General features: G+C 40.2%; 2 protein-coding genes across 4 annotated transcripts in view; one reads left to right on the top strand and one right to left on the bottom strand.

The window, feature by feature from the left end:
* LOC145350099 (electrogenic aspartate/glutamate antiporter SLC25A12, mitochondrial-like) overlaps positions 1-7,568 on the top strand; it is a 132,119-nt gene extending 124,551 nt beyond the window's left edge. The window contains 3 exon segments of the mRNA XM_080199001.1: positions 3,847-4,005; positions 4,116-4,206; positions 6,814-7,568. Coding sequence (XP_080055127.1) covers positions 3,847-4,005; positions 4,116-4,206; positions 6,814-7,018 — 455 coding nt within the window. The 3' untranslated portion in view covers positions 7,019-7,568.
* Positions 7,569-8,921: 1,353 nt separating this feature from the next.
* Positions 8,922-23,758, bottom strand: part of LOC145350100 (cytoplasmic dynein 1 intermediate chain 2-like) — an 88,497-nt gene continuing 73,660 nt past the window's right edge. For all 3 annotated transcript variants that reach the window (XM_080199005.1, XM_080199002.1, XM_080199004.1), the window contains 8 exons: positions 23,511-23,636; positions 22,367-22,513; positions 22,080-22,193; positions 18,471-18,604; positions 14,674-14,818; positions 13,902-14,042; positions 13,620-13,745; positions 8,922-9,878 (listed from right to left, as the gene is read on the bottom strand). In XM_080199005.1, the coding sequence (XP_080055131.1) occupies positions 9,777-9,878; positions 13,620-13,745; positions 13,902-14,042; positions 14,674-14,818; positions 18,471-18,604; positions 22,080-22,193; positions 22,367-22,513; positions 23,511-23,636 (1,035 nt within the window). In that variant the 3' untranslated portion in view covers positions 8,922-9,776. The remainder of the gene's footprint in view (positions 9,879-13,619; positions 13,746-13,901; positions 14,043-14,673; positions 14,819-18,470; positions 18,605-22,079; positions 22,194-22,366; positions 22,514-23,510; positions 23,637-23,758) is intronic.

Raw genomic sequence — 23,758 nt, forward strand, 5'->3', positions numbered from 1 at the left:
CACCTTTTTCCTTTCCCAAACCTTTCTTTGAGCCGCGTGTCCCTTTATTGCCCATGTGTCGACTTCTGCCTACAGCTCACTAACTTTGTTTATCACACTTTCTGCATTTGCAAGCATGCACTTGAAGCTAATTTTAGTCTGCCTTTAAACCTTTCAAAACCTATTTGATCGCCCCATTTCCAAACTATTCTATACTATTTGCCTCAGTAAATTATTAAATTATGCTATCACAGCTCTGGAGAAATCCACTTTGTAAAATACGCAATATCTGAATTAGAAGCTTAGAAATTGACATTTTGGGTGTAGACTTGCCGTGGTTGCTTTGGCAGGATAAGCTCACCAACTCTGAGCTCCTGGATATACACTCACTGTGAAGCCAGCAGCACCTACTCTGGCTCGGCCACATTCGACTGTTGGATGAAGGTAAACTGGCCGCCAAGTCACGATCTCATGGGGATCCACACCTCCATTACAAGGACACCTTCAAGCAAGATATGAAAATGGCTGACATCGACACTGACGACTGGGAGACAGTCATTGACGGCCATGATCTCTGGAGGGATGTTGGACGAGCCGGGCAGAAACCAAGTAGCTGAGAAGATGACCCAGTGGAAAGAAAGGCCAGAAAATCCTGCATCTTCTCAGTCTAGTGTCTTTCTCTGTAACAAATGCTGCAGAGACTGCCATAACAATGTAGTGCTCCTGAGACACCAGGCGGTGTTCAACAGAGTGGACTAGCACAGTGCAAACCATCATCTTACAAAATGGAAGGTTGCCTCAGCTGGAGCCTGGACAAAAGGGTAGCAATTGAGCAAGCAATCAAACAATCTTGAGGCAGCAATAAATCGTGCAATCTGGAACCAATTGACTAACTGCAGAAAGATCATTAAGATGTAAGATGAGTTTAAAGAAATTGGATTTCCCTTTTTGAAGGAATAGCTGAATTAAAATTAACTAGCTTGGGTTATTATTGGAATTACCAAAGAAAAATTATTTACTATGGTAAAGGGTTAGGAATCTTTAGACATTTTACTACATTAAGGACTCTATATAATTGCAATTGTTTGTGAATACAAGTTTGAATGCAAGTAACTTGGAGGTCTACTAGTGATGATCCAAAGAAAACACTGCAGAAGCTGGAAGCCCAAAATAAAAGCAGAAAATGCAGGAACAGCTACAGACAGCATCTGAGAGAGAGAGAGACAAGGCCTGTGTTAAAGTTCTAGGTCTATGATCTTTCATCAAATGATCATTGGGAGGAGCAGAGCCACAGAGCAGAAGAGAAACCTGATCATGTTTCACAATTAGTTGAAGAATGGGAGATGATTTAAATGACCAATGAAAATAGTGAGACAAAAGATAATTAAATCCATCATTGGTGTTTGCTTGGGCATGAAGGAAGAATCATCACTAAACTCCTGGTGGATTCTGAAGTTTGTTACAGTATAATGTATTTGGCACCATTGCTGCATCAGGGTGTAATATGGAAAAATATCAGTGTTATCAAGAATAGTGGGCCAGATTCCCTCAAAAAAAAATTTAAGTGCCAAATTGGCACAAAAACAGGTGTAATTCATTATTTTTTTTTCAGTGAGAGTTCAGACTTGAACCTCCCAAACTCTGTGCACTGCAGCGGTCACAATTGTGAATGTCATTAAAAGCTTTGGGGGGCAGAATCTGACAGTTCCTGGCCTCTGCGCATGTGCAGTGGCCCCGATCTGTCAGCCTCCCATTTGCTGGCCAGCTCAATCACTGACCAGCCCAGGACCCCGGCAATGCTGTCCCTACACCCCTTTTCTCCCCTCCTCCCCTAAATGGCCTAACCAAGCTGCCCCCATGACCATTCCCAGTCCAGCTCCAACCCCTCCCCAGCATTGACGACCCCTCTCCCCTCCCATGGGCACTTTGCCCCTTTGGCAGTACCAAGGAGCACAGGCTGGCACTGCCAGGGTGTCCATGTCCAGGAGGCACATCCTCCCCTCCGCCCGATCCCCTGGGGGGCCCTTCACTCCTGTGGGGTCTCCTGCTAGTTCCCCAAACGTGGGGAGCTACTGTAAATCCCACCGGAATGAAGTACTCCTGGCAGGTGGGAGATGCTTTCGGGCCCAGCAAGTTCAGTCCCAGGCCTGATAATGACATTTAAATTACATAAAAAATAGGTCAAAATCACTTACCTGTCTTCCTGCCGTTTTTCAGCATGGTCTCAATTGTGCTTGCGGTCTGGCTGTGGGTGACGCGCATGTGTCGGGAATGCATGTGCAAATCTTTCCTTTCTGTCTCGATATTGAAACTAAATAGCTTATTTACCCTGAGATTTTCTTTTCCCTTAGTTTCTGTATGCTGTGGTTTTTTTGTTCCTTTAAAATGTTGTTGGAATTACTGACCACAGGATAGATGTGAGGGCAGTGACGTTTTCAAGGAACGGTAGTTAGCCTCACAGCACCAGTGACTCAGAACCGATCCCAGGTTGAGTCACTGTCTGTGCAGAGTTTGCATGTTCTCCCCGTGTCTGCCTGGGGTTCCTCCTGGTGCTCTGGTTTCCTCCCACAGTCTGAAAGACGTGCTGGTTAGGTGTATTGGCCATGCTAAATTCTCCCTAACTATACCCAAACAGGCACCAGAGTGTGGCGACTAGGGAATTTTCACTGTAACTTCATTGCAGTGGTAACGTAAGCCTACTTATAACACTAATAAATAAAGTTTACGCTTGAATAGCTGTGCAGTTGAAAATGCAATATATGTGTCAACTTTGTCTCAGTCGTAGAGGATTTGTCTCTGAGAGAATGCTGCACTTTCCAGATGTAGTATTCAACCCTGTCTGCCCTGGTGGATGTAAAAGATTAAACATCACTATTCACAGCAGCCCAGGAAGTCCTTCCAATGATCTGGCTGACATTTACTCTCAGCTAGCATTGTTAAAACAGGTCATCTGGCCATTTATCCTGTGGCACTTTGCTTTGTACGAATCTGCTCTCACACTCCTGGCATTGCAATAGTATCTAAACGTCTTCATTTAATTGATTTTTAGAATATATAATATAAACACTTTGGTAGTTGGGTAAATTTTTAGTAATGAGAAAAGGCCATTAGTTGAATAGACCTATTGTCTCTTCATGGATCAACCTAACACCTCTGCATAGGAGTTCTATGCCTTTTCTCACTTTATCCAAAAGTCTTCAAAAAGCATTAGTACAAAACATTTAAAAGGCAAACGGATTAGATTAATCATGAATTTGAGAGGTGCATTCTCCAGTTGCATATCCTCCCTGTAGTTTATGGAGTATAAGTCCTAGAGTCATAGAGGTTTACAGCATGGAAGCAGGCCCTTCAGCCCAATTTGTCCATGCCACCCTTTTTTTAAAACCCCTAAACTAATCCCAATTGCCCGCATTTGGCCCATGTCCCTCTATACCCATCATACCCATGTAACTATCTAATCCTTTTTAAAAGATAAAATTGTACCTGCTTCTACTACTACCTCTGGCAGTTTGTTCCAGATGCTCACCACCCTTTGTGAAAAATTGCCCCTCTGGGCACTTTTGTATCTCTCCTCTCTCATCTTAAACCTATGCCCTCTAGTTTTAGACTCCTCTACTTTTGGGAAAAGATATTGACTATCAAGCTGATCTGTGCCATTCATTATCTTATAGACCTCTATAAGGTCATCCCTCAGCCTCCTACGCTCTAGAGAAAAAAGTCCCAGTCTATTCAGCCTCTCTTTATAACTCAATCCATCAAGTCCCGGTAGCATCCTAGTAAAAGTGAATGAGAAAATATCATTGCAAACTGATTTATTTTTTGCATTCACTCTATAACATTATTGAAAATAAATGTTTTTTTTAAAAGGTGTTCCAGCTGCTTCCTTAGTAACTCCTGCAGATGTCATCAAAACAAGACTTCAGGTAGCAGCCCGTGCTGGTCAGACTACCTATAGTGGTGTTATTGATTGTTTCAGGAAGATCTTGAGAGAGGAAGGTCCTAGAGCTTTATGGAAGGGAGCAGGAGGTATGGAGATTCCAAAGCATTATTTGATTAAATGTTGAAGCGTATGGATAATTTACACAGAAAAAAACCGCGCCAGCTATCATGAAGAAATTTATCTAATTTTCCTTCAGCTCGAGTCTGTCGGTCCTCTCCTCAGTTTGGTGTAACTCTTGTGAGTTATGAACTTCTGCAAAGGTGGATCAATATTGACTTTGGGGGAATGTAAGTACATTTTTAAACCTGCTCACAAATTATTTCTTGCCTGTTGCCCAATCTGGTGAATTCAAAAAATGTTTAAACAAAATTGATTTTCAATTCAGGGTAACACAACCAACAATTCTGATACATTTTCCTTACTATTAGATAGAATGTGTAATAACAAATTGTTAGCTATGTGGGGAGTTAAGATCAGTTAGTCATTCAGTCCTCTGTTTCAGTACAGTATTGCCAAAGTCTGTTATTGCAGTTTGAACAAGTTGATGCAGACATGGGAAAAAGGACCAGAAAAGATTAATTTCACGAACTCTGCCATGTCCCATTCTAATCTGGCATAGCCTACGAACTCCATTGTATTCTGGAATGCTAGGCTAGAAGATAGATCAATAGAACAGTAATGGCAGACATTTAAAGGGATATGTTGGAATACTCAGGGTAAGTATATTCCTACTATAAAGAAAAATTCTGAAGGGAGGTCACATCATCTCTGGTTATCCAAATAAGTTAGAGAGAGCATCAATCATGTGTAAAGGTGAGTAGCAGGTCAGATGATTGGTCTGAATGCCGGAGAATGACAACAAGATTAATCGGGAGAAATTAGAGAATGAAAGGAAGCTAGCTAGAAATGTATAATTGGTTACCAAGAGTTTCTACAGGTCTCGAAAAAGGAAAAGCACAAGTGAGTATTGGTCCTCTAAAGAGTGACAGTGAGGAGTTATTAGTAGATAACAAGAAAATGACAAATGAAATGAACAAATATTTTGTATTTGGATTCATTATAGGGCACATAGGGCAAAACCATTCCAGCCATTGCCACAAATCAGCAGTGAAGGGGAAGGGGAATTGATGAAGTTACAATCACTAGGGCAGTGGTACTGAGGGAACTGTGCTATGACAAGTCTCTGGGTCCAAATGGACTTTACCCTAAGGTCTTAAAAATGGTGGCTAATAGGGTAGTAGATGTGTTTCCAGAATTCCCTGGATTCTAGAAAGGTCAGTAAGAAGTCCCGTAACACCAGGTTAAAGTCTAACAGGTTTATTTGGTAGCACAAGCCACAAGCTTTCGGAATGTTGCTCCATCATCAGGTGAGTGGGAGTTCTGTTCACAAACAGGGCATATAAAGACACAAACTCAATTTCCAAAATAATGGTTGGAATGCGAGCCTTTACAGGTAATCAAGTCTTAAAGATACTGACAATATGAGTGGAGAGAAGGTTAAGCACAGGTTAAAAAGATGTGTATTGTCTCCAGCCAGGACAGTTAGTGAGATTTTGCAAGCCCAGGCAAGTCGTGGGGGTTACAGATAGTGTGACATGAACCCAAGATCCCAGTTGAGGCTGTCCTTGTGTGCGGAGGATCGCAATAGACAGCTTCAGATGCTGAAAGATGCCCTCATTAATCCATCCCACCATCAGACTCACTAATCACGTCACCACAAGCGTGGCGCCTGCTGAATTGTTGATGGATAGGCACCTTCAAACATGGATCTCATATTCCCAAACTTGGCAGGGTAGACATAAAGCAGGGTGCCCAGAAGGTGTGTGTCATAATTCCAGCAAACTAGAGTGAACTATCAGGGCAACTTGGTTTTCGCAGGGAACAATGGGAGCGATCCAGTGGGGATCCCAGGGGAAGTTGTGGGTATTGAAGACTATTCAGCAGTCTTGGAAATATGTGGATCATTTAAGGGAGAGACAAGTGAGTGTTGCTCCGGAGGAGCAGTCAAGCATTGTGGTGCCGGTAATGATGACACCATCTGATGTGTATGGGGAAGTGTGTCCCCAGTCAAGAGAAATGACCTTGGCAGCATTGACAGGTGAAGAGGGTGCTGGTCCAGTTTGCCCCTGGCAGGAAGTGGGACATAGGCATCGCTGGCTGGCCAGCATTTATTGCTCATTCCTAGTTGCCCTTGGAGGGAGTTGAAAGTCAACCATATTGCTGTGGCTCTGGAGTCACATGTAGGCCAGACCAGGTAAGGATGGCAGAGTTCCTTTGCTGAAGGACATTAGTGAACCAGATGCGTTTTTCATGGTCACCAGTAGATTCTTAATTCCAGATTTCCTTTTTGAATTCAAATTCAACCATCTGCCTTGGCAGGATTCAAACCCAGGTCCCCATAACATTAGCTGAGATTCTGGTTTTATAATCTAGCAATAATACCACTAGGCCATTGCTGCTGTAATGGGACTCCTCTAAGTGGTGTTGGCATTTTTGAACCTTTTTGATTTGACTGCGCAGCATCTATCTTTTCTGCTGTTCCTATTATGAGGTATTTGAGACTTGTGAGTTTTCATTGATGCATTATGGCTTCAAATTAAGCAAGCATCGTCAAATTGTTGGTACTAATGAAGAATTAATGCTACCTACTTATTTTAGTGTCAGGTACTACCAATGAAGAGTTTTAATCCTTTTCTATCCAATGCTGATGTTCCAGAGAACATCATGCTATTCCTCTTCTGTTAATTTTAATGCTGCAAATCATATCAGTTATTACATTTTAACTATTTGTTTTTCCCTTCTGGCTGAAGAGCAGCTGTGCTATCCAGAAAAAGTGCAGTTTGGTTAGTGTTTATTGCAATCTTGCTAAAATCTATTCTATGTTTATTGAACAGCAAACCTGTTGGTTCTGAGCCCACACCGAAATCTAGGATCGCGGACCTTCCTCCAGTCTCGCCACATCATATTGGAGGATACAAACTAGCTGCTGCTACTTTTGCTGGTGTTGAAAACAAGTTTGGCCTCTATCTGCCTAAATTTAGATCTTCAGGTGTGGCTGCAATCCATCCACAAACATCAGCTGGTTCTCCAAAGTCTTAAGAGATCTCTTAAGGTCCATTATGAGGTGCAATCACAAATAACATGGAGCAATGTTGAAAGTAATAGCTGCATGTAGGTGGAGGTCAGTTGAAATTTGATTGAAATCATGTATTTCTTAATTAAATTTTTGTAACAATATTAAGTGTCTGAATTGTTTGCATTGCAGAAAATTGTTGCCACAGACTTTATTTGTATAATTTTAGAGATCACGTGCAAAAGATGAAAACAAAACTCTACCTACAGCTAGAAATAAATACTTAAAACCACTTAAAGTACATGATTGTTTCAAAAAGCAATGTATTCAATCATTGATTTCTGACTTGAATACTGTTAATATTTCTGTTGTGTAACTGCTATGGACACTTTAAAGAAGTTTTTATTCTGTGCTTTTTCTTGATCTTTTCTCCTGTTGTTTATGAAGCACCAGAAAAAGTTCAAAACAATGTTTAGCACGGTACTGCATTTAATTGTTTATTATGAGAAAGTATCGAATGTTACAAAGCTTAACGCACATTTTATTTTGTTCATTCATTAAAGTACCAAAATGTCATTTTAACTTGTAGTATTTTGGGTTCCAAAAATAGTTTCACAATAATGCAATTGCAATTATTGAAAGAAATGAAATAAGTTGAATCGTAGGTCTGGGCAGATTGGTTTGTGTTTAGGTATTAAGATTCAAGCTGTGGAACAAAGCTAGTGAATACCCCATATTGAATGTCAATTAGCTACTGTAATGAAAACATTGCTATAGCCAGGAAAAATTATAGTGAAATATTCCCCTCCTTCCCCTTTGTTTAATGAAGTTATGTAATTGAAGAATTCTTAATTCAAGGATTTTCCTTTTAAGTTTTTATCCTATAGCTATTCTTTTTATAAACCAGATAGGAGTAGTTATATTATTAAAGTAATCAAGTAGCAGCCAACTCTTAAGAATATTTGTGCTTCATTGGCTGAAATGTGCCCTCAGCATTGCAGAAAAAAGCCTTTAAAAAGCCTACTGAAATCAAAAATTGCAAGACACAAATTGGGATATCTGACTTTAAAATCAGTATCTATATATGATCCTTAGTTTTATTAAAAAAACTTGCATTATTTGAGTTTGCTTTACACAACTTGCACTTGATATACCTGTACATAGTGTACATCTGTACAGAGACATAGGGGACAGAGTAAATCACGTGGTGCTGTGGTGCAATATGCTTGAGTTACCGGTCAGTGAAAGATTGTACAGATTGTTAAAGTTTTGTTAAGTCATGTCATTTAAAATGAAATTTTAGGATATTACTGTTTGGAAGAATTACAACATTGTACGGATTCTGCTAAATTTGGTGTCTGAATTCCTAAGAAAACTGGATCTAACTAAACAGGCTAATTTTAGGCCATCAATATATCAACCTTAGCTCAAAGTATGCTTTTTATGATGTATAGTTCAGCCTATTTGCTGGAAGTGTTCTTTTGATTTTGTAACTGGGTGTTTTGGCATTTCTCAGTGAAATGAAGCTACATTTGAATTGTGTACAGACTAAGTTTCCTTATGCACTATTCAGACGTGCACATTAAGCTACCACCAGCAGTTTATCTGTGTGACAAGGAATACCCTAATGTGACATTTCTACAATTAAAATGTATATATGGCAGATAAAACCTGTTGCATTTTAGTATGTTTGTGAGGAATCAAGTGAATTAACTTGTGGCAAATAAATGGATCCTGTACAATGAGCCCAAAATAAGGTCAAGAACTACTAAGGCTACTTTTCCTTTGTCAGAAACTTGAGTGAGGGGACAGAACAAACTCAAATCTTTGTTGATTTGTAAGTAGAAGTGAAAAGGGCTCATCGCCACATGTATATCTTCAAGATCACAAAAAATCTTCTGTAAAACACACCACATCCAATGGACAAACTTTATTTTCCTGTATATTTTATTATTTATGTAAAACTGGCATTAAAGTTGTTACATAACTTTGTAAAGACTAATCCATTTAGCTGGTTTAATAAGCATAGATGTTGTTTTCCTCATCATTTAATAGTGAAACAAAATGCTGTGATATCAGAGTTGTAAGTTTACAAAAACAAGACCAGTGAAATTCATTACAGTGGTTGGATATGATTCTCAACTGTATAGTACACAACTGTCAAATTTATCTGAAAAGGACAGAGGTGGCATAGTAAATGACCAAGCCAGTATGATAATTTGGCTATTGCAATACTAAACACTGGGAAGTCATTTCTAAAGGGGCTCTCTACTATATCTATTTGCTCAGGGGTCTAATCAAAGTTTTATTTTCAATGCTGTTGACTGAAAGGGCCCAGTTGTATACAAGAGCAATAAGTTGCAAGCACTGTCTCTTATATAGAATTACAAATTGTCCAAACAATAAGTGGTGTTTTTGGGAACACTCTAGTTTAAAATATAATTAAAATCATCACCATTATTAAGATTAGTAAAAACTAAATAGAAATTGCAGTTGTAGCAAAAAGCACAAAAGAAAACAAGGACAAGTTTCATTCCCAGCATTGTTATGGGCTGATCTTATTGGTCCTATTCTGAAAACAGTATTGCCTGTTTGGGTGTGAAATAACAACCACTGCATGTCACTTAGTCGTTCTGTGGCAGAGATTTGGGAGCTGGTTCATTAAACCATAGTTTTATTTGGAAAAAACTTTAAAAATTACAAACCTGATTTTTTGGAAAACATATGAAGTTAATTATTGAACTACTCTACTGACAGGTCATGCCTTCAGCTCTCATCTGCTAGTTATGCTGCAATTTCCTCTTCAGCATCAGCTCGGTTTGCATTTATTTCTGCCAGTGTATGAGCAAATCGTGTCCATTCATCATTTCGAGGAACTGCTATTTGCTGTTAAAAGAAATGAGCATTTTATAAATATTTTTAACATTAAATGTAAAGAATTATGCTAAATGGGAACCTATGAATGACACTGAAGGTGATACCAGTTAACTAAATAAATTAGCACAACATGTAGCCAAGTTGTACATGGAACATGAGAGAAAAGTGCATTGATAGTTCAGCTACTGCTGAAATCATTCATGCCTCTAGACTGACTATTCTAATCCATTAGAAATAGTATGGTTTCTTTCATCGCTGAAGGCATTCTGCCCTTCGAGCCTGCACCAACAACAATCTCACTTATCCCCATAATCTCATTTATTTACCCTGCCAATCCACCTAACCAAAGAAGTCTGACAGTGCAGAAGGAAGCCGTTCAGCCCATCAAGTCTGCACCGACAACACTCTCAACCCCAATCCTTTAACCTACATATCCTGTGCAATTTAGCAGAGCCGATCAACCTAACTCGCACATCTCCAGACTGTAGGAGAAACCCACGCAGACAGCAACCCAAGCTGGGAATCAAACCTAGATCCCTGGAGCTGTGAGGCAGCACGCACCTGCACATCTTTGCTGGTAACATAGAAACTAGAGCAGGAGTCGGCCGTTCTGCCCTTCAAGCCTATTTTGCCATTCATTTTGATCATGGCTGATCATCGAATTCAATATCCTGATTCTCTATTCCACTCCACCCCCTGCGCCCCAATCATCCATGGATATCGTTTACATGTATTTCAGTAAGGTGTTTGACAAAGTCCCTTATGGTAGGTTGGTGGAAAAGGTAAAGGCTCATGGGATACAAGGACAGGTGTCTAGATGGATTGAGAACTGGCTTGGTAACAGGATAAAGTCTGACAACACCAGGTTTTAGTCCAACCGATTTATTTGATAGTAAAGCTTGTGCGTTTACTATCGAATAAATCGGTTGGACTAAAACCTGGTGTTGTCAGACTTTTTACTGTGTTTACGCCAGTCCAACGCCGGCATACCCACATCTTGGTAACAGGAGACAGAGGGTAGTAGTGGAAGGGTCTTTTTCTAGCTAGAAGTCTGTGACTAGTGGTGTGCTGCAGGGCTCAGTACTGGGACCTTTGCTATTTGTAATATACATAAATGACTTGGAAGAGAGAGTAACTGGTGTGATCAGTAAGTTTGCAGATGACACAAAGATGGCTGGACTTGCTGATAGTGATGAGCAGCGTCAGACAATACAGCAGGATATAGATAGGCTGGTAAATTGGGCAGAGAAATAGCAGATGGAATTTAATCCAGATAAATACGAGGTGATGCATTTTGGAAGAAATAATATAGAGGGGAGATATACAATAAATGGTAGGACTATTAGGAGTATTGAAAGACAGAGGGACCTAGGTGTGCAAGTACACAAGTCCTTGAAGGTGGCAGTACAGGTGGAGAAGGTGGCGAAGGCGGCTAATGGTATGCTTGCCTTTATAGGAAGGGGTATAGAGTATAAAAGCTGGTGTCTAATGTTGCAGTTGTATAGAATGTTGGTTAGACCGCATTTGGAGTACTGCACCCAGTTCTGGTTGCCGTACTACCGGAAGGACATGGAGACCCTGGAGAGAGTGCAGAGGAGGTTTACCAGGATGCTGCCTGGTTTGGAAGGACTTAGCTATGAGGAGAGGTTGGGCAAATTGGGGCTGTTCTCCTTAGAAAGACAGAGAATGAGGGGAGATCTAATAGAGGTGTATAAGATTATGAAGGGTATAGATAGAATGAACAGTGGTAAGCTTTTTCCCAGGTTGGATACGAAAATCACGAGGGGCCACGGGCTTAGGGTGAGAGGGGCGAGGTATAATTTAGATGTTAGAGGGAGGTTTTTCACAGAGGATTGAGAGGGCCTGGAATGCACTGCCAGGTAGGGTGGTGGAGGCAGGCACGCTAGAGTTGTTTAAGGCTTACCTAGATAGGCACATGAGCAGACTAGAGATGGAGGGATACAAAAGATTGTTCTAAATAAGGATCAAGAGCCTCAGGACGTTCCTGGGAATCAATAGATTCCTATGGGCCATCCAACATATTTTATGGCTCACCTGTCTCACGTTTGAGATTCTGGGGATCTTCTGTGAATGTCTGTATAAGCTGTGTATGTTTATTGACGTCTTTTTTTTTCATCCACAGGTGATTCGGTCCACCTTGTTGTCCAACAAGGGGCATACACGCGGTGGGTCGTGCGAGGGCTGCTCTTGGACATTGCTTCGAGAGTTGCCTCGTGCTTCATGTCATTAGTGTACACTTAAACTGGACCAGGTGACGGGCAACATGACAGCTCAGTGACTATCACCATTTGCTGTGCAGATACATGGATTTGGGCCGGTGTCTGTGGGAGTTTGCACATTCTCCCCGTGCTTGCGTGGGTTTTCTTTGGGTGCTCCGGTTTCCTCCCACACCCCAAAAACATGCTCCTAGGCTGATTGGTGTTAACAAATTGAAACAAAATTAGGCGTCCCTCAATCTGGTTATAATTCTCTAAATTTGCACACCTTTATTGTGGAGTCCAATAGGCGTAGACAAAGGTCATGGGTAGAAGAGGGATTGGAGTGAGGCACTCACTGAATGTTAAAATAGCGGCGCGGGCTTGTGGGGCCGAAGGGCCTGTTCCCTGTGCCGTGTTGTTCTTTGTTCTGTGTGTTAGGGAGGGAGTACCACTGTAGGTCAGCAAGAATAGAGAGCACAAGCAAGTGAGATTTAGCATGGGATGAGATACAGAAGGTGGAGTTTTGAATGATTTGCAATTTATTGAAATTAGAGGTACGCAAGAAAAATGCTGAAAAAGCTAAAGTAGCTAAATTAGGGAGAAGCAGTAGTAGGCAAAGTAGTCGAGGTTAACAGTGTAGCTGAAATAGAAGTACAAGAGGAACATAAGTTTGAAATAAAGACAGGAAGTACTGGCAACAGCAGCATTTGTAAAGTGAGAAACAGTTAACTTTTTTAGGTTGGTAAACCTTCATTAGAAATAAATGAATCCCCATAGTGCAGAAGCAGGCCACTCAGCCCATCAAGTCTGCACCAACTCTCCGACAGAGCATCCCAACCCTATTCCTGTAACCCCATGTACTTATCTCAATAATCTCCCCTAAGCTACATATCTTGGGACACTAAGGGCGAACTTTAGCATGACCAATCAACCTAAACTGTGAATGAGATATGGATTTGAAATTCAGAGTTGCACTGAACAGAAAATCAAATTTGTGCGCTCAAGTTTAATTTTAGCAAGCATGTAGAACTATTGTTGAGGACCGAAACAATATTCTTCTATAGGAAATTCTGACAATTTCAGTCAAGCAGTGAGAAGATCATAAGAGGAAAAGTGAGATACTGAGCCGGGTATTATCAACACAGATATGGAGGAGGGGACCAAATGGCTCCTTGCAGGACTCTCAAGGTCTCTGTTTGGGAGATGGAGAAAAAAGCTATTGCTGGAAATGTGTTGGACTAGTTCAGAATGAAAGGAAAATCTTTTTGAGATGGATTACAAAACGAGAGGCAGCCAAGGAGAATGGCATACTTAGCCACACTAAACACTTGAGAAGTCAATGCCAGTTAGTGAGGATATTGTTGGTGATGTTGACCAGGATGATTTTGTTGTGCTGGGAAGGGCAGATCCTCATATCTGAACTGCTCGAAAAGTCATGTATTTTTATCCTTTCATAAGAAAATCCAATCTACTTTATGTTGCTGTCCTATGTATATATATATATATAAAGTAACAGAATGAATTAACTCACCTCTCCTACATCATAAATCAATATCTGCCCTTCAGAGTCACCTACAGCTATTTCTCTTCCAGTCTGAGTCCATTTCACACGATTCAGTGCAGGATTACTGTCAATAGTAATGCTTGCAGTTGGCACCTAAGAAAGAGTTTAGAAAAGTAAGTTTGAAATATTTGTCAAGATTTTGAAAAGCTCAAGTTACATGTACAATTACTCTCATTTTCTCTGAAGTTTGCAATACAGGAACGGAAACAATAATTCTATTACTAGATACTACCACCTAATTCTGCTTACTTCTGTGTCATTGTTGAGGTTCCACAAATCAAGTCTTCCCATTCCATCAACACAAGCAAATAGGGCAGGATGGGTCGGAGACCACATGACATCATAAACATAATCAGCATTATCTTCAAAGGAGTACAGTGGCTTGTTATTCTGCAATAGAATAATGATTGTATAGCTTAAGGATTGATTCTTTCATATAAAACAGACCCATGAATCAAACTATATACAATTCTATCCATAGTTCTGTCATACACAATTAAGATATCTTTAAAAAAATTGACTGCTCAGGTGGCATGGTGGTACAGTGGTTATCACTGCTGCTTCACTGCCAGGGACCTGGGTTCAATTCCAGCCCTTGGCTGTCTGTGTGGAGTTTATAACTTCTCTGTATCTGCGTGGGTTACCTCCAGGTGCTCCGGTTTTCTCCCACAGTCCACAGATGTGCAGGTTGGGTGGATCGGCCATGCTAAGTTCCCTCTTAGTGTCCAAAGACATGCAAGTTATATGGATTGGTCACTGTAACTGTGTGGGGTTATGAGGATAGGGCAGAGGGGAGGGCCTGGGTGGCACGCTCTTTCAGAGAGTCTGCTCAGTGTAGACTCAAAGGCCTGAATGGCCTCTTTCTGCACTAAGGGGATTCTGTGGAAATTTATATTCTGTTCCACTTGATTTGTGTATTTTGTCCCTAGCACCACCATGTGCCAATGTGAAGTACTGCAAGTTGAATATAGTTATGAAGATGCCATGTTGCAACACAATAAATATCATTTAGCCAGTGTACCTTTGTTGTCCATAGTTTTACTGTCCAATCAAACGAGGAGGTAACAAAAAGATGAGAGAAGTCAGCTGGTCCAGCTGCAGTGTGATAATGGATACCAGTGATAGGTCCCTGATGGCCATCAAAAATCTCACTAATTCCAGCTTTGCTGCAACAAACAGAATTGGTTATGCAAATGGCTGTTAACTTAAAGGTACAATTTACTTAAACATGTATAAAAGTCTGGGGACTGCATTTTTGCAAAGGGTGGAGAGGAGATTTACCAGGATTCCAGTTATGAGCAGCGATTTGAGAAGCAGGGACTGTTCCACTTGCAGCAGAAAAGGTTAAAAATAGAAACTTGAAGGAGTAGGCCATTTGGCCCTTCGCGCCTGGTCCGCTATTCGTTTTGATCATGGCTGATCATCGAATTCAATATCCTGATCCCCCCTTCCCCCATATCCCTTGAGCCCTTCAGCCCCAAGAGCTAAATTTAATTTCTTCTTGAAATCAGACAACGTTTTGGCCTTAACTACATTATCTGGTTACGAATTCCACACATTCACTACCCTTTGGGTGAAGAAACTTCTCCTCATCTCAGTTCTAAAATATTTACCCCTTCTCCTCAAACTTTGATCTCTAGGTTCTGGACTCCCCCACCATTGGAAACATTCTTTCTGAATCTATCCTGTCTAACCCTATTAGAATTCTATAAGTTTCTATGAGATCCCCTCTCACTCTTCTAAACTCCAGTGAGTATAATCCTAACTGATTTAGTCTCTCCTCATAAACTGACCTGCTATCCCAGGAATCAGTCTGGTAAACCTTCACTGCACTCCCTCTATAGCAAGGGCATCCCTCCTCAGATAAGGACATCGAAACTGCACATAATACTTCAGGTGTGGTCTCATCAATGCCCTATACAATTGCAGCAAAACATCCCTATTCCTATACTCAAATCCTCTCACTATGAAGGCCAACATACCATTTGTCTTCTTTACTACCTGCTGTACCTGCGCACTTTCAGCAACTGATAGACAAGAACTCCAAGGTCTCCTTGAGTATTCATCTCTCATTTTACACCCATTTAAAGTAATAATCTGTCTTCCTATTATTGCTACAAAAGTGGATAACCTCACATTATACTGCATCTGCCATGCAAATGCCCACACACACACAGCTTGTCCATATTACGCTGAAGCATCTCTGCATCCTTCTCTCAGTTTACCCTCCCACTTAACTTCTTATCAACCGAAAATTTTGAGATAATACATTCAGTTCCCTCTTCCAAATCAATACATACTTCGAACAGTTGGGGTTCTAACACTAATCCCGCAGAACTCCACAAGTCACTGACTGCCAATCAGAAAAAGACCCACTTATGCCAACTCTTTGCTTCCTATTCATCTCAAGACATTACCTGTAATCCCATGTGCTTTAACTTTACATTGTAGTCTGTTATGTGAGACATTTGTTGAAAACTTCTGAAAGTCTAAATAAACCATATCCACTGGTTCTCTTCAGTCAACTCTACTAGTTACATCCTCAAAAAATTCCAATAGATTCATCAAGCATTATCTCCCTTTTGTAAATCCATGCTGACTTACCCTGACTATACCACTGCCTTCCAAATGCCGAGTTATGAAATCCTTGACAATAGACACTAGCAACTTCCCCAGTACCGATGTTAGACTCGGTGGTCTATTATTTTCTGGAATCCTGGTAAATCTCCCTTTTTGAATAGCAGGCTTACAGTAACTACTCTCCAATTTGTACTAACTATTCCAGAATCCAAAGAATTCTGGAAAATAACTACCAATGTATCTATTGCCAGGGCCATTTCCTTGAGTACTCTGGGATGAAGATTATCAGGACCTGGAGATTTATCCACCTTCAATCTCATCAATTTCCCCTCAACCATTTCTCTACTAATGCTGATTTCCTTCAGCTCCTCACTAAAACATGTTTCTCTCAGCAGTTCTGGTATGTTATTCATGTCTTCCTTTATGAAGGCTGAAGCAAAGTACAAATTCAATTCCTCGGCCATTTCTTTATTCCCTGTTATGAATTCTCCCATTTCTGACTGTAAGGGATCTACATTCGTTATTGTCAATCTTTTTCTCTTCACATAACTACAGAACCTTTGACAGTCAGGTACTTAAAGGGAGACCTAACAAAGGATTTCAAAATTATGAGTGGCTTTGGTAGGGCTATCAGGAAGAAATTATTTCCTCTGGCAAATGAGTAGTAACCAGAGGTCAGATAAGGGTTGTTAAGTTCTGGAACACACTATCTGAAAGGCCGGTTGAATCAAATCTCATAGGAATGCACAAGTAGAAAGAGGACTAGTGGCAAAATCTAAGGGTATGGGTCCAAACTGGACTCTCAAAAATTGACATTGATGTGACAGACTGAATGGCCTCCATTCAGTGTCAGACTGAATATCCTCTGACTAAAAGTGTAATTATAACTAATGTAAACAATACATTTCAGTCTACAGATTGTTTAGCAATCACAAGTATAGGTCAAAATTGCATGCAATTATTCTGCCACTGCGGAGGCAAGGGAAACTTGAAACTAAAGGGAAAAAAAGCGTTTACTAAATCTATAACTAATAAAGAATAAAGTAACAAAATAAATACAAAGCAGCCACAAAAGGCAAAAAACAGAAAAGTGAAAGTAAAACTAAATTATTGAGGAATGCGAAAGAAAAAAGTATTCTACAAATGCATAAATAACAAGAAAAATAGTGAAGCAAAAGGTAAAACTACTATCGGTTTCAGATTGATTACATCCATGCATATAAGAACATAAGAACATAAGAAATAGGAGCAGGAGTAGGCCATCCAGCCCTTCGAGCCTGCCCCGCCATTCAATAAGATCATGGCTGATCTGTCGCTGCTCAGTTCCACTTTCCCGCCCTCTCCCCATAACCCTTAATCCCCTCTCCTATCAAAAACCCATCAACCCGCGTCTTAAAAATATTTAGCGAGTCAGCCTCCACCACTTCAACGGGCAGAGAATTCCAGAGATTCACCACCCTTTGAGTGAAGAAGTTCCTCCTCAACTCCGTTCTAAACCGCCCCCCTTTTATCTTGAGGCTGTGCCCCCTAGTCCTATTGTCTTTTTTGAGCGGGAAGAAATATGAAAAATATGAAGAATATGAAAAGATATAGCAGCTGTACACATGTAAAATATTTTTTAGAAAAGAGAAAATAGTGACAAAGCACTGGCAGACAGCTAATGTCACTTATGATTCTGTCTTCAATTGTCTAGTGCTTCACAAATTTTTTCCCATTTGGCGCCATCTCAACGCTTGAAACTTGGCATGATCCCAGAGTGATAAGAATGGGGTAAGAGTTGTGCAAGCAGGGGCTTTGTGGGGTTTAGTTTGCGAGTGTTGGTATCATGCTGCATGCTTTAAGTTTGCAGTTGACAGCAGCTGTCGCCAACTGGACAGATTAAGGAATTTTGCCAATGTATGTAAACCAGTTTACACTGGGTGTAGGGGAAAACAAGAGGAAACTGACTTTACTTTGTAGCCTTGGGAACAAATGTGGATTAGGAAAGGACTGGCTTCAGAATAATCCTTTTCTCAATATATGTGCAGTGACTTTAACATAGTTGTGAGGGGCAAAGAGCCCTATTAAAAGTTTGATCAAATATCTGGCGTTTCCAATAAATTTGTATTCAAAATTCCTAACAAGTGTTACAAACAACCTGTACTGACCTGGATCCCATTTTATCAGCAGAATGAACTGTGAAATCTAAGGGAGAAATAATTAAAGAAAACCGAGCGTTTGATCTACTTTCTGCCTTACCTTCCATGGCGGCATGCTGTGTATATAGAACCTTCCTCACTACCAACCACAAAATTGTTGACATCACCCAATGGGAAAGACATGCAAGTGACAGCGACTGCTTTAGACTGCTTGTGCAGCAGCTCCATGCTATCCTGTAAAAACATTTCCAGAGTGAACGTTCTTGCTTGTTAAAGTAATATAGTATTTCTAAGTCAAGCTGACAAAACAAAATTTCTGTGCTCGAAGGTGTTTGAGAAACAAGATGCAACATAAAGCATAAAGGGAGTAGAGGAAGGAGAATTAGGAGAGCTGATCTTGTGGGAGGGAGCCACATCCAGAGCAAGGAACTTTATATAAAGATGCTTTTAAATTTTAAAATGCAACTTCTCACTGCTGAACAAAAGGGATGAATTTCAGGTCCTGCTTGTAAACATAATCACTTAGAGGAGGGGCAAGATTCCTATTTGCCCAGCAAACAGCAGCATGGACTCACATACAGACTCAATCTGGTTTGAAAGGAAGAATGAGAGTTTTAAAATCTAGGTGATGCTGATACAGGAGTTAATGTTGGTCAGTGAACTCCTTGGTGTTGGTGATTTAGGATTAGGATATAGGATATAGGATATAGGCAGCAGATTTTTGGCTGAGATCAAGTTTACAAAACATGCTAGGCTGGAGGTCAGCCAAGAAAGCACTGGAATAGTCAGGTGTGGAGGGAACATGGATGAAGGTTAAACAGCAGACAAGCTAAGACAGGGATGGAGACAGCAATGTTATGAAGATAGATACAGGCAGTCTTGATAATGTTAGAAGCTCAGCTTGGGGTCAAGTAGGATGTCATGGTTGCATTCAAACAGGTTCAGCCTCAGATAGTGGCCAGGGAGCCAAAAAAATTAAATCTTACAACCTTTAATTAAGTAGTAAGTATTTACCCAAATATAGATTAAAATTATCGATAACCAGATGGCACATTAGGAACTATACAGCTTTCGCACTAACGCTAAACTTTGAATATCTGTCTAATAGATGCTTCTCTGAATTTAATGTTAGCTTCGTACTAAAAATGTCAAACATACAAACTTAGTTAAAATGCAGGGAACAGGACAGCACAGCACATTTGTGTTTCATTAGTGTCACACCTACTTCTTTCTTAGCATCGAGGTCAATTATCGGGGGCACAGATTTACGTTAATTGATGGAAGGATTAGAGGGGATATTAGGAAAATCTTTTTCATCCGGGGGCGATACATGTCAGGAATTTGCTACCCAGATTGTACATTGAAAGGATACCTGGATATGCACGTGCAGTTGCTGTAACCTGCAAGGCTATGGATGGTGGGACAGGTGGTGGGGTTTAAAGGTGTGATCAGAATAGAAGGTGAGTTTTTTCTAAGTTAGCATAAACATGATAGATAGAATAGCTCTTTCCGTGCTGTAATGTTTCTACGGTTCCTCAGTGTGTGGGTCCCTGCAAAAGTTCGTAATTAACAGATGTTCAGTTCAGGAGTCGGGGAATGGCACATGCCACGTTTTTAATAGAGACAAAGGCAGGAAGCTAAATCCAGTGTAATTTATTTCCAACATAATTTTAATAATAATCATTATTATACTGTCATGATTCGGTTTGGGACCATTAACATTTAGAAAGAAACAACTACACCACAATACTTCACTTTTTAAATACAAACTTTACAGTATATAAAAAATTAAATCAAGTATGATTACATTAACACTACAAGTTATAACTATGTTATATGCTCAGTTTTACTTCTCACTTCCTCCAAGAATTCTCTCATATTTTATGATATATTTTCAGTTATTTGCTTCTATCAGGACCACCTAAAGTGTATCACAGTCCTCTGTAACTTCACTTTAATTTTACTGAGTTCCAGTTATTCACAGAAGTAGGGCTTTAATTTACTACCTCATGACTGTGGATGTTTCAGTTCCTTATTCTGGTTGTCTTCTCAATATGTCAAAGCAAATCTACTGATTGCTTTCTTTTGCCAGGATCTGTGAGAACAACTGTAGATTCCTCCACTAGCTTCAGACTAAGCTATCTGTTCCTTCAGAAAATTCAAATGGAGATAAACCCTACGTCTGCATTCCATGAGTTGAATGATAAAGTTAGCTTTTTCTCTGCTTACAGTGCAAGCCTAATCAAACTATCATTTATTTTAAGAACATAAGAACATAAGAAATAGGAGCAGGAGTAGGCCATCTAGCCCTTCGAGCCTGCCCCGCCATTCAATAAGATCATGGCTGATCTGTTGTGGCTCAGTTCCACTTTCCCGCCCTCTCCCCATAACCCTTAATCCCCTCTCTTATCAAGAACCCATCAACCCGCTTCTTAAAAATATTTAGCGAGGCAGCCTCCACCACTTCAACGGGCAGAGAATTCCAGAGATTCACCACCCTTTGAGTGAAGAAGTTCCTCCTCAACTCCGTTCTAAACCGCCTCCCCTTTATCTTGAGGCTGTGCCCCCTAGTCCTACTGTCTTTTTTGAGCGGGAAGAGTCTCTCCACCTCTATCCTATCCATCCCATTCATCATCTTATACGTCTCAATGAGATCTCCCCTCATTCTTCTAAACTCTAACGAGTACAAGCCTAGTTTATTCAGCCTCTCCTCATAGCTCAATCCCCTCAACTCCAGTATCAGCCTAGTAAACCTCCTCTGCACTCCCTCCAGGGCCAAAATATCCTTGCGCAGGTGCGGCGCCCAAAACTGCACACAGTACTCCAGCTGCGGCCTCACCAATGCCCTATACAGCTGCAGCAAGACCTCCCTACTTTTATATTCAATCCCCCTCGCTATGAAGGCCAGCATCCCATTCGCCTTCCTGACCACCTGCTGCACCTGCAAGCTGGGTTTTTGCGACTCATGCACAAGGACCCTGAGGTCCCTCTGCACCGTCGCCTGCTGCAGTTTTTCGCCACGTAAGTAATAGTCCTTCCTACCATTCTTCCTACCAAAGTGGACCACCTCACACTTGCCAACATTAAATTCCATTTGCCATTTCCTGGCCCATTCGCCCAGCCTATCTAGATCCTTCTGCAGACTCTCCACACCCTCCGCACAATTTGCCTTTTAGCCATCTTCTCTCAGCAAACACCCAGATAAATTGAAATCAGAGAATCTCCCTAAGCACCATCCATGACGGCATTGCATGCTCAAGGATATCCTCAAATAGATCTTTAGGTTAAGTATCCTTATTTAAAATTCTTTCTTGATCTGATAAAAGAAATTGAGTTTATATGCCTTCAGGGTTTACCACATGCTTTTAAGCTAATTTAGCTTTTATTCTCAAAACAAAGACATCTTTCAGGACCTTACTGAAATGATTGCAAATACAATTTTTCCACAACATGACCCACAAATAGGTCACGCATTGTTTAAGTTTCTCCAACTGCTGTTTTATGGTTGTCCCTCTCAAGCTGTTAATATCTTAAGTCAACAAAATATGTTTGCTATTAAGAATAAGCAACACTGTTAGTGTCCAATCTTGCTAAAAGACTGCTTTACTTAATTTTAAAAACTGATCAAGCAATTGGTACATGTGCAATGAAAGATAATGCATTAAAAAAAACAGCACCAACTACATTTCTTTTATTAGTTTTCCTTTACCTGTGGCTGAGAAAGCATATCCAGACTCCATGAGCAGATCTTCCCATCAGTGGAAACACTAATCAGGTTATGGGCATTTTGAGAACCAACGACATTCACACAGTAGACTGGATGCTGTAGGGAGATTATTTTCTACTTAATATTTTTATCAACCTAATTACTACAAATATTTTATCATTTTACTGTTGCACGGAAAGTATAATAATTATAATTTTTTCTGAAATGCATTTTAATCTCTGATCTTTTAACCTGATGCTTCAAAGTCTGAGTTTTTTTTTGAACGGTACCGTGTGAGCAGCAGCAGAGAGTGGGGTTCTTTGGACCGGTGTCCTTTTATTACTGCGATTATCCCAGAGCACAATCTGGCCAGAATATGTTCCTCCAACAACCAGATTTGGATGAAATCGTGCAAAGGAAGCTGACATCACAGATGACTGTTGAAAACCATAATAAAGCCAGTATGTTATCAAAAAAAAAGGGACATACAGTAATTTTCAATAGCATTCATTTAGTATTAAAATTAGAATTTTACTCATTCCTTTTTAGCTTCCATCCACTGTCTAATTCAAGTGAATCTTAAAAAAAAACACTCCATTTAATTCTGTACTAGTCATATAAAAATGTATAAGTGTATAATTTGTATAATGCATACATTCATACTGAGAACACAGATATAATCTGATTAACAAATGGACTCATTCTTTAAATCTGAATGGTAATTTTGTATATAAATTAGAGGTACTTTTATTATACTGTATGCGTATATGATTACTGAATTCTATGGTTATTTTGGTCAGTGTGGCTTTATGATGTATTAAAAAGTAGTATGACCAGCTTTTCTGGATATAAAGTACCTATCTCTCTCAGAGCTATTTGGAGAGGGAGGTTAAATAGAAAGAAAAGCAGACTTGCAATGTTCAAATTCAATCCGTGACAGCTGAATATTCAGCGATATTGATGGGACTTGGAAATGGCTTCCAGATTGAAGCTTAATTTTTCAGTATAGCAACTAACACTGGGATATCTGACCCTAATTGTGAATGTATCAATAAATATTCCCTCCCTACTGTGGGAGTACCTACTGCGTCTTGACAGTAGCGGTTCAAGAAGGCAGCTCACACCACCTTCTCAAGGGCAATTAGGCATGGCCTAGTGCCTAGCTAGCAATGCCCACTTCCCATGAATTAGTAACAAATCTATTGCATTTCTATTATTACAAAATGTGTACAATCTTATATCGCGACCATATGATAAACATTCCTCAAAGGAAATTTTTTACAGCACACACCAATACAAGTGTTGGAAATTAATGGGTATGCTAGGCTGATTAAATCATTAAATCGACAGGCATGGGAATGTCTTTGGCAATAAATCACTTTTCTTTCTTTGAACTAAATCACGGCTTTGGCTGGACAAGATCTCATACTTTACCTGGCAATGAAAGACATACTCTGGGGTGGTTTTCTTAAATTTCATGTTCCATACAAGAGCTACACCATCTGGTTCATGAGGAACATCTTCATTGTTGTTATACGAGGCAACAAGAAGTTCTGGATACTGTTGACAGCAAAATCAGAAAAAAATATTAACAGGAACAGTAGACTGCCTCAGGCACAGCTGTATTGTCCTGTACGGTAGTTAGCATTTTAGTTATATGTCAGTCATTGTTGAAAACACAT

Source organism: Carcharhinus amblyrhynchos, chromosome 11 (assembly GCF_965287045.1).
Source record: "Carcharhinus amblyrhynchos chromosome 11, sCarAmb.v2.hapA, whole genome shotgun sequence".
Classification (NCBI taxonomy): Eukaryota; Metazoa; Chordata; class Chondrichthyes; order Carcharhiniformes; family Carcharhinidae; genus Carcharhinus; species Carcharhinus amblyrhynchos.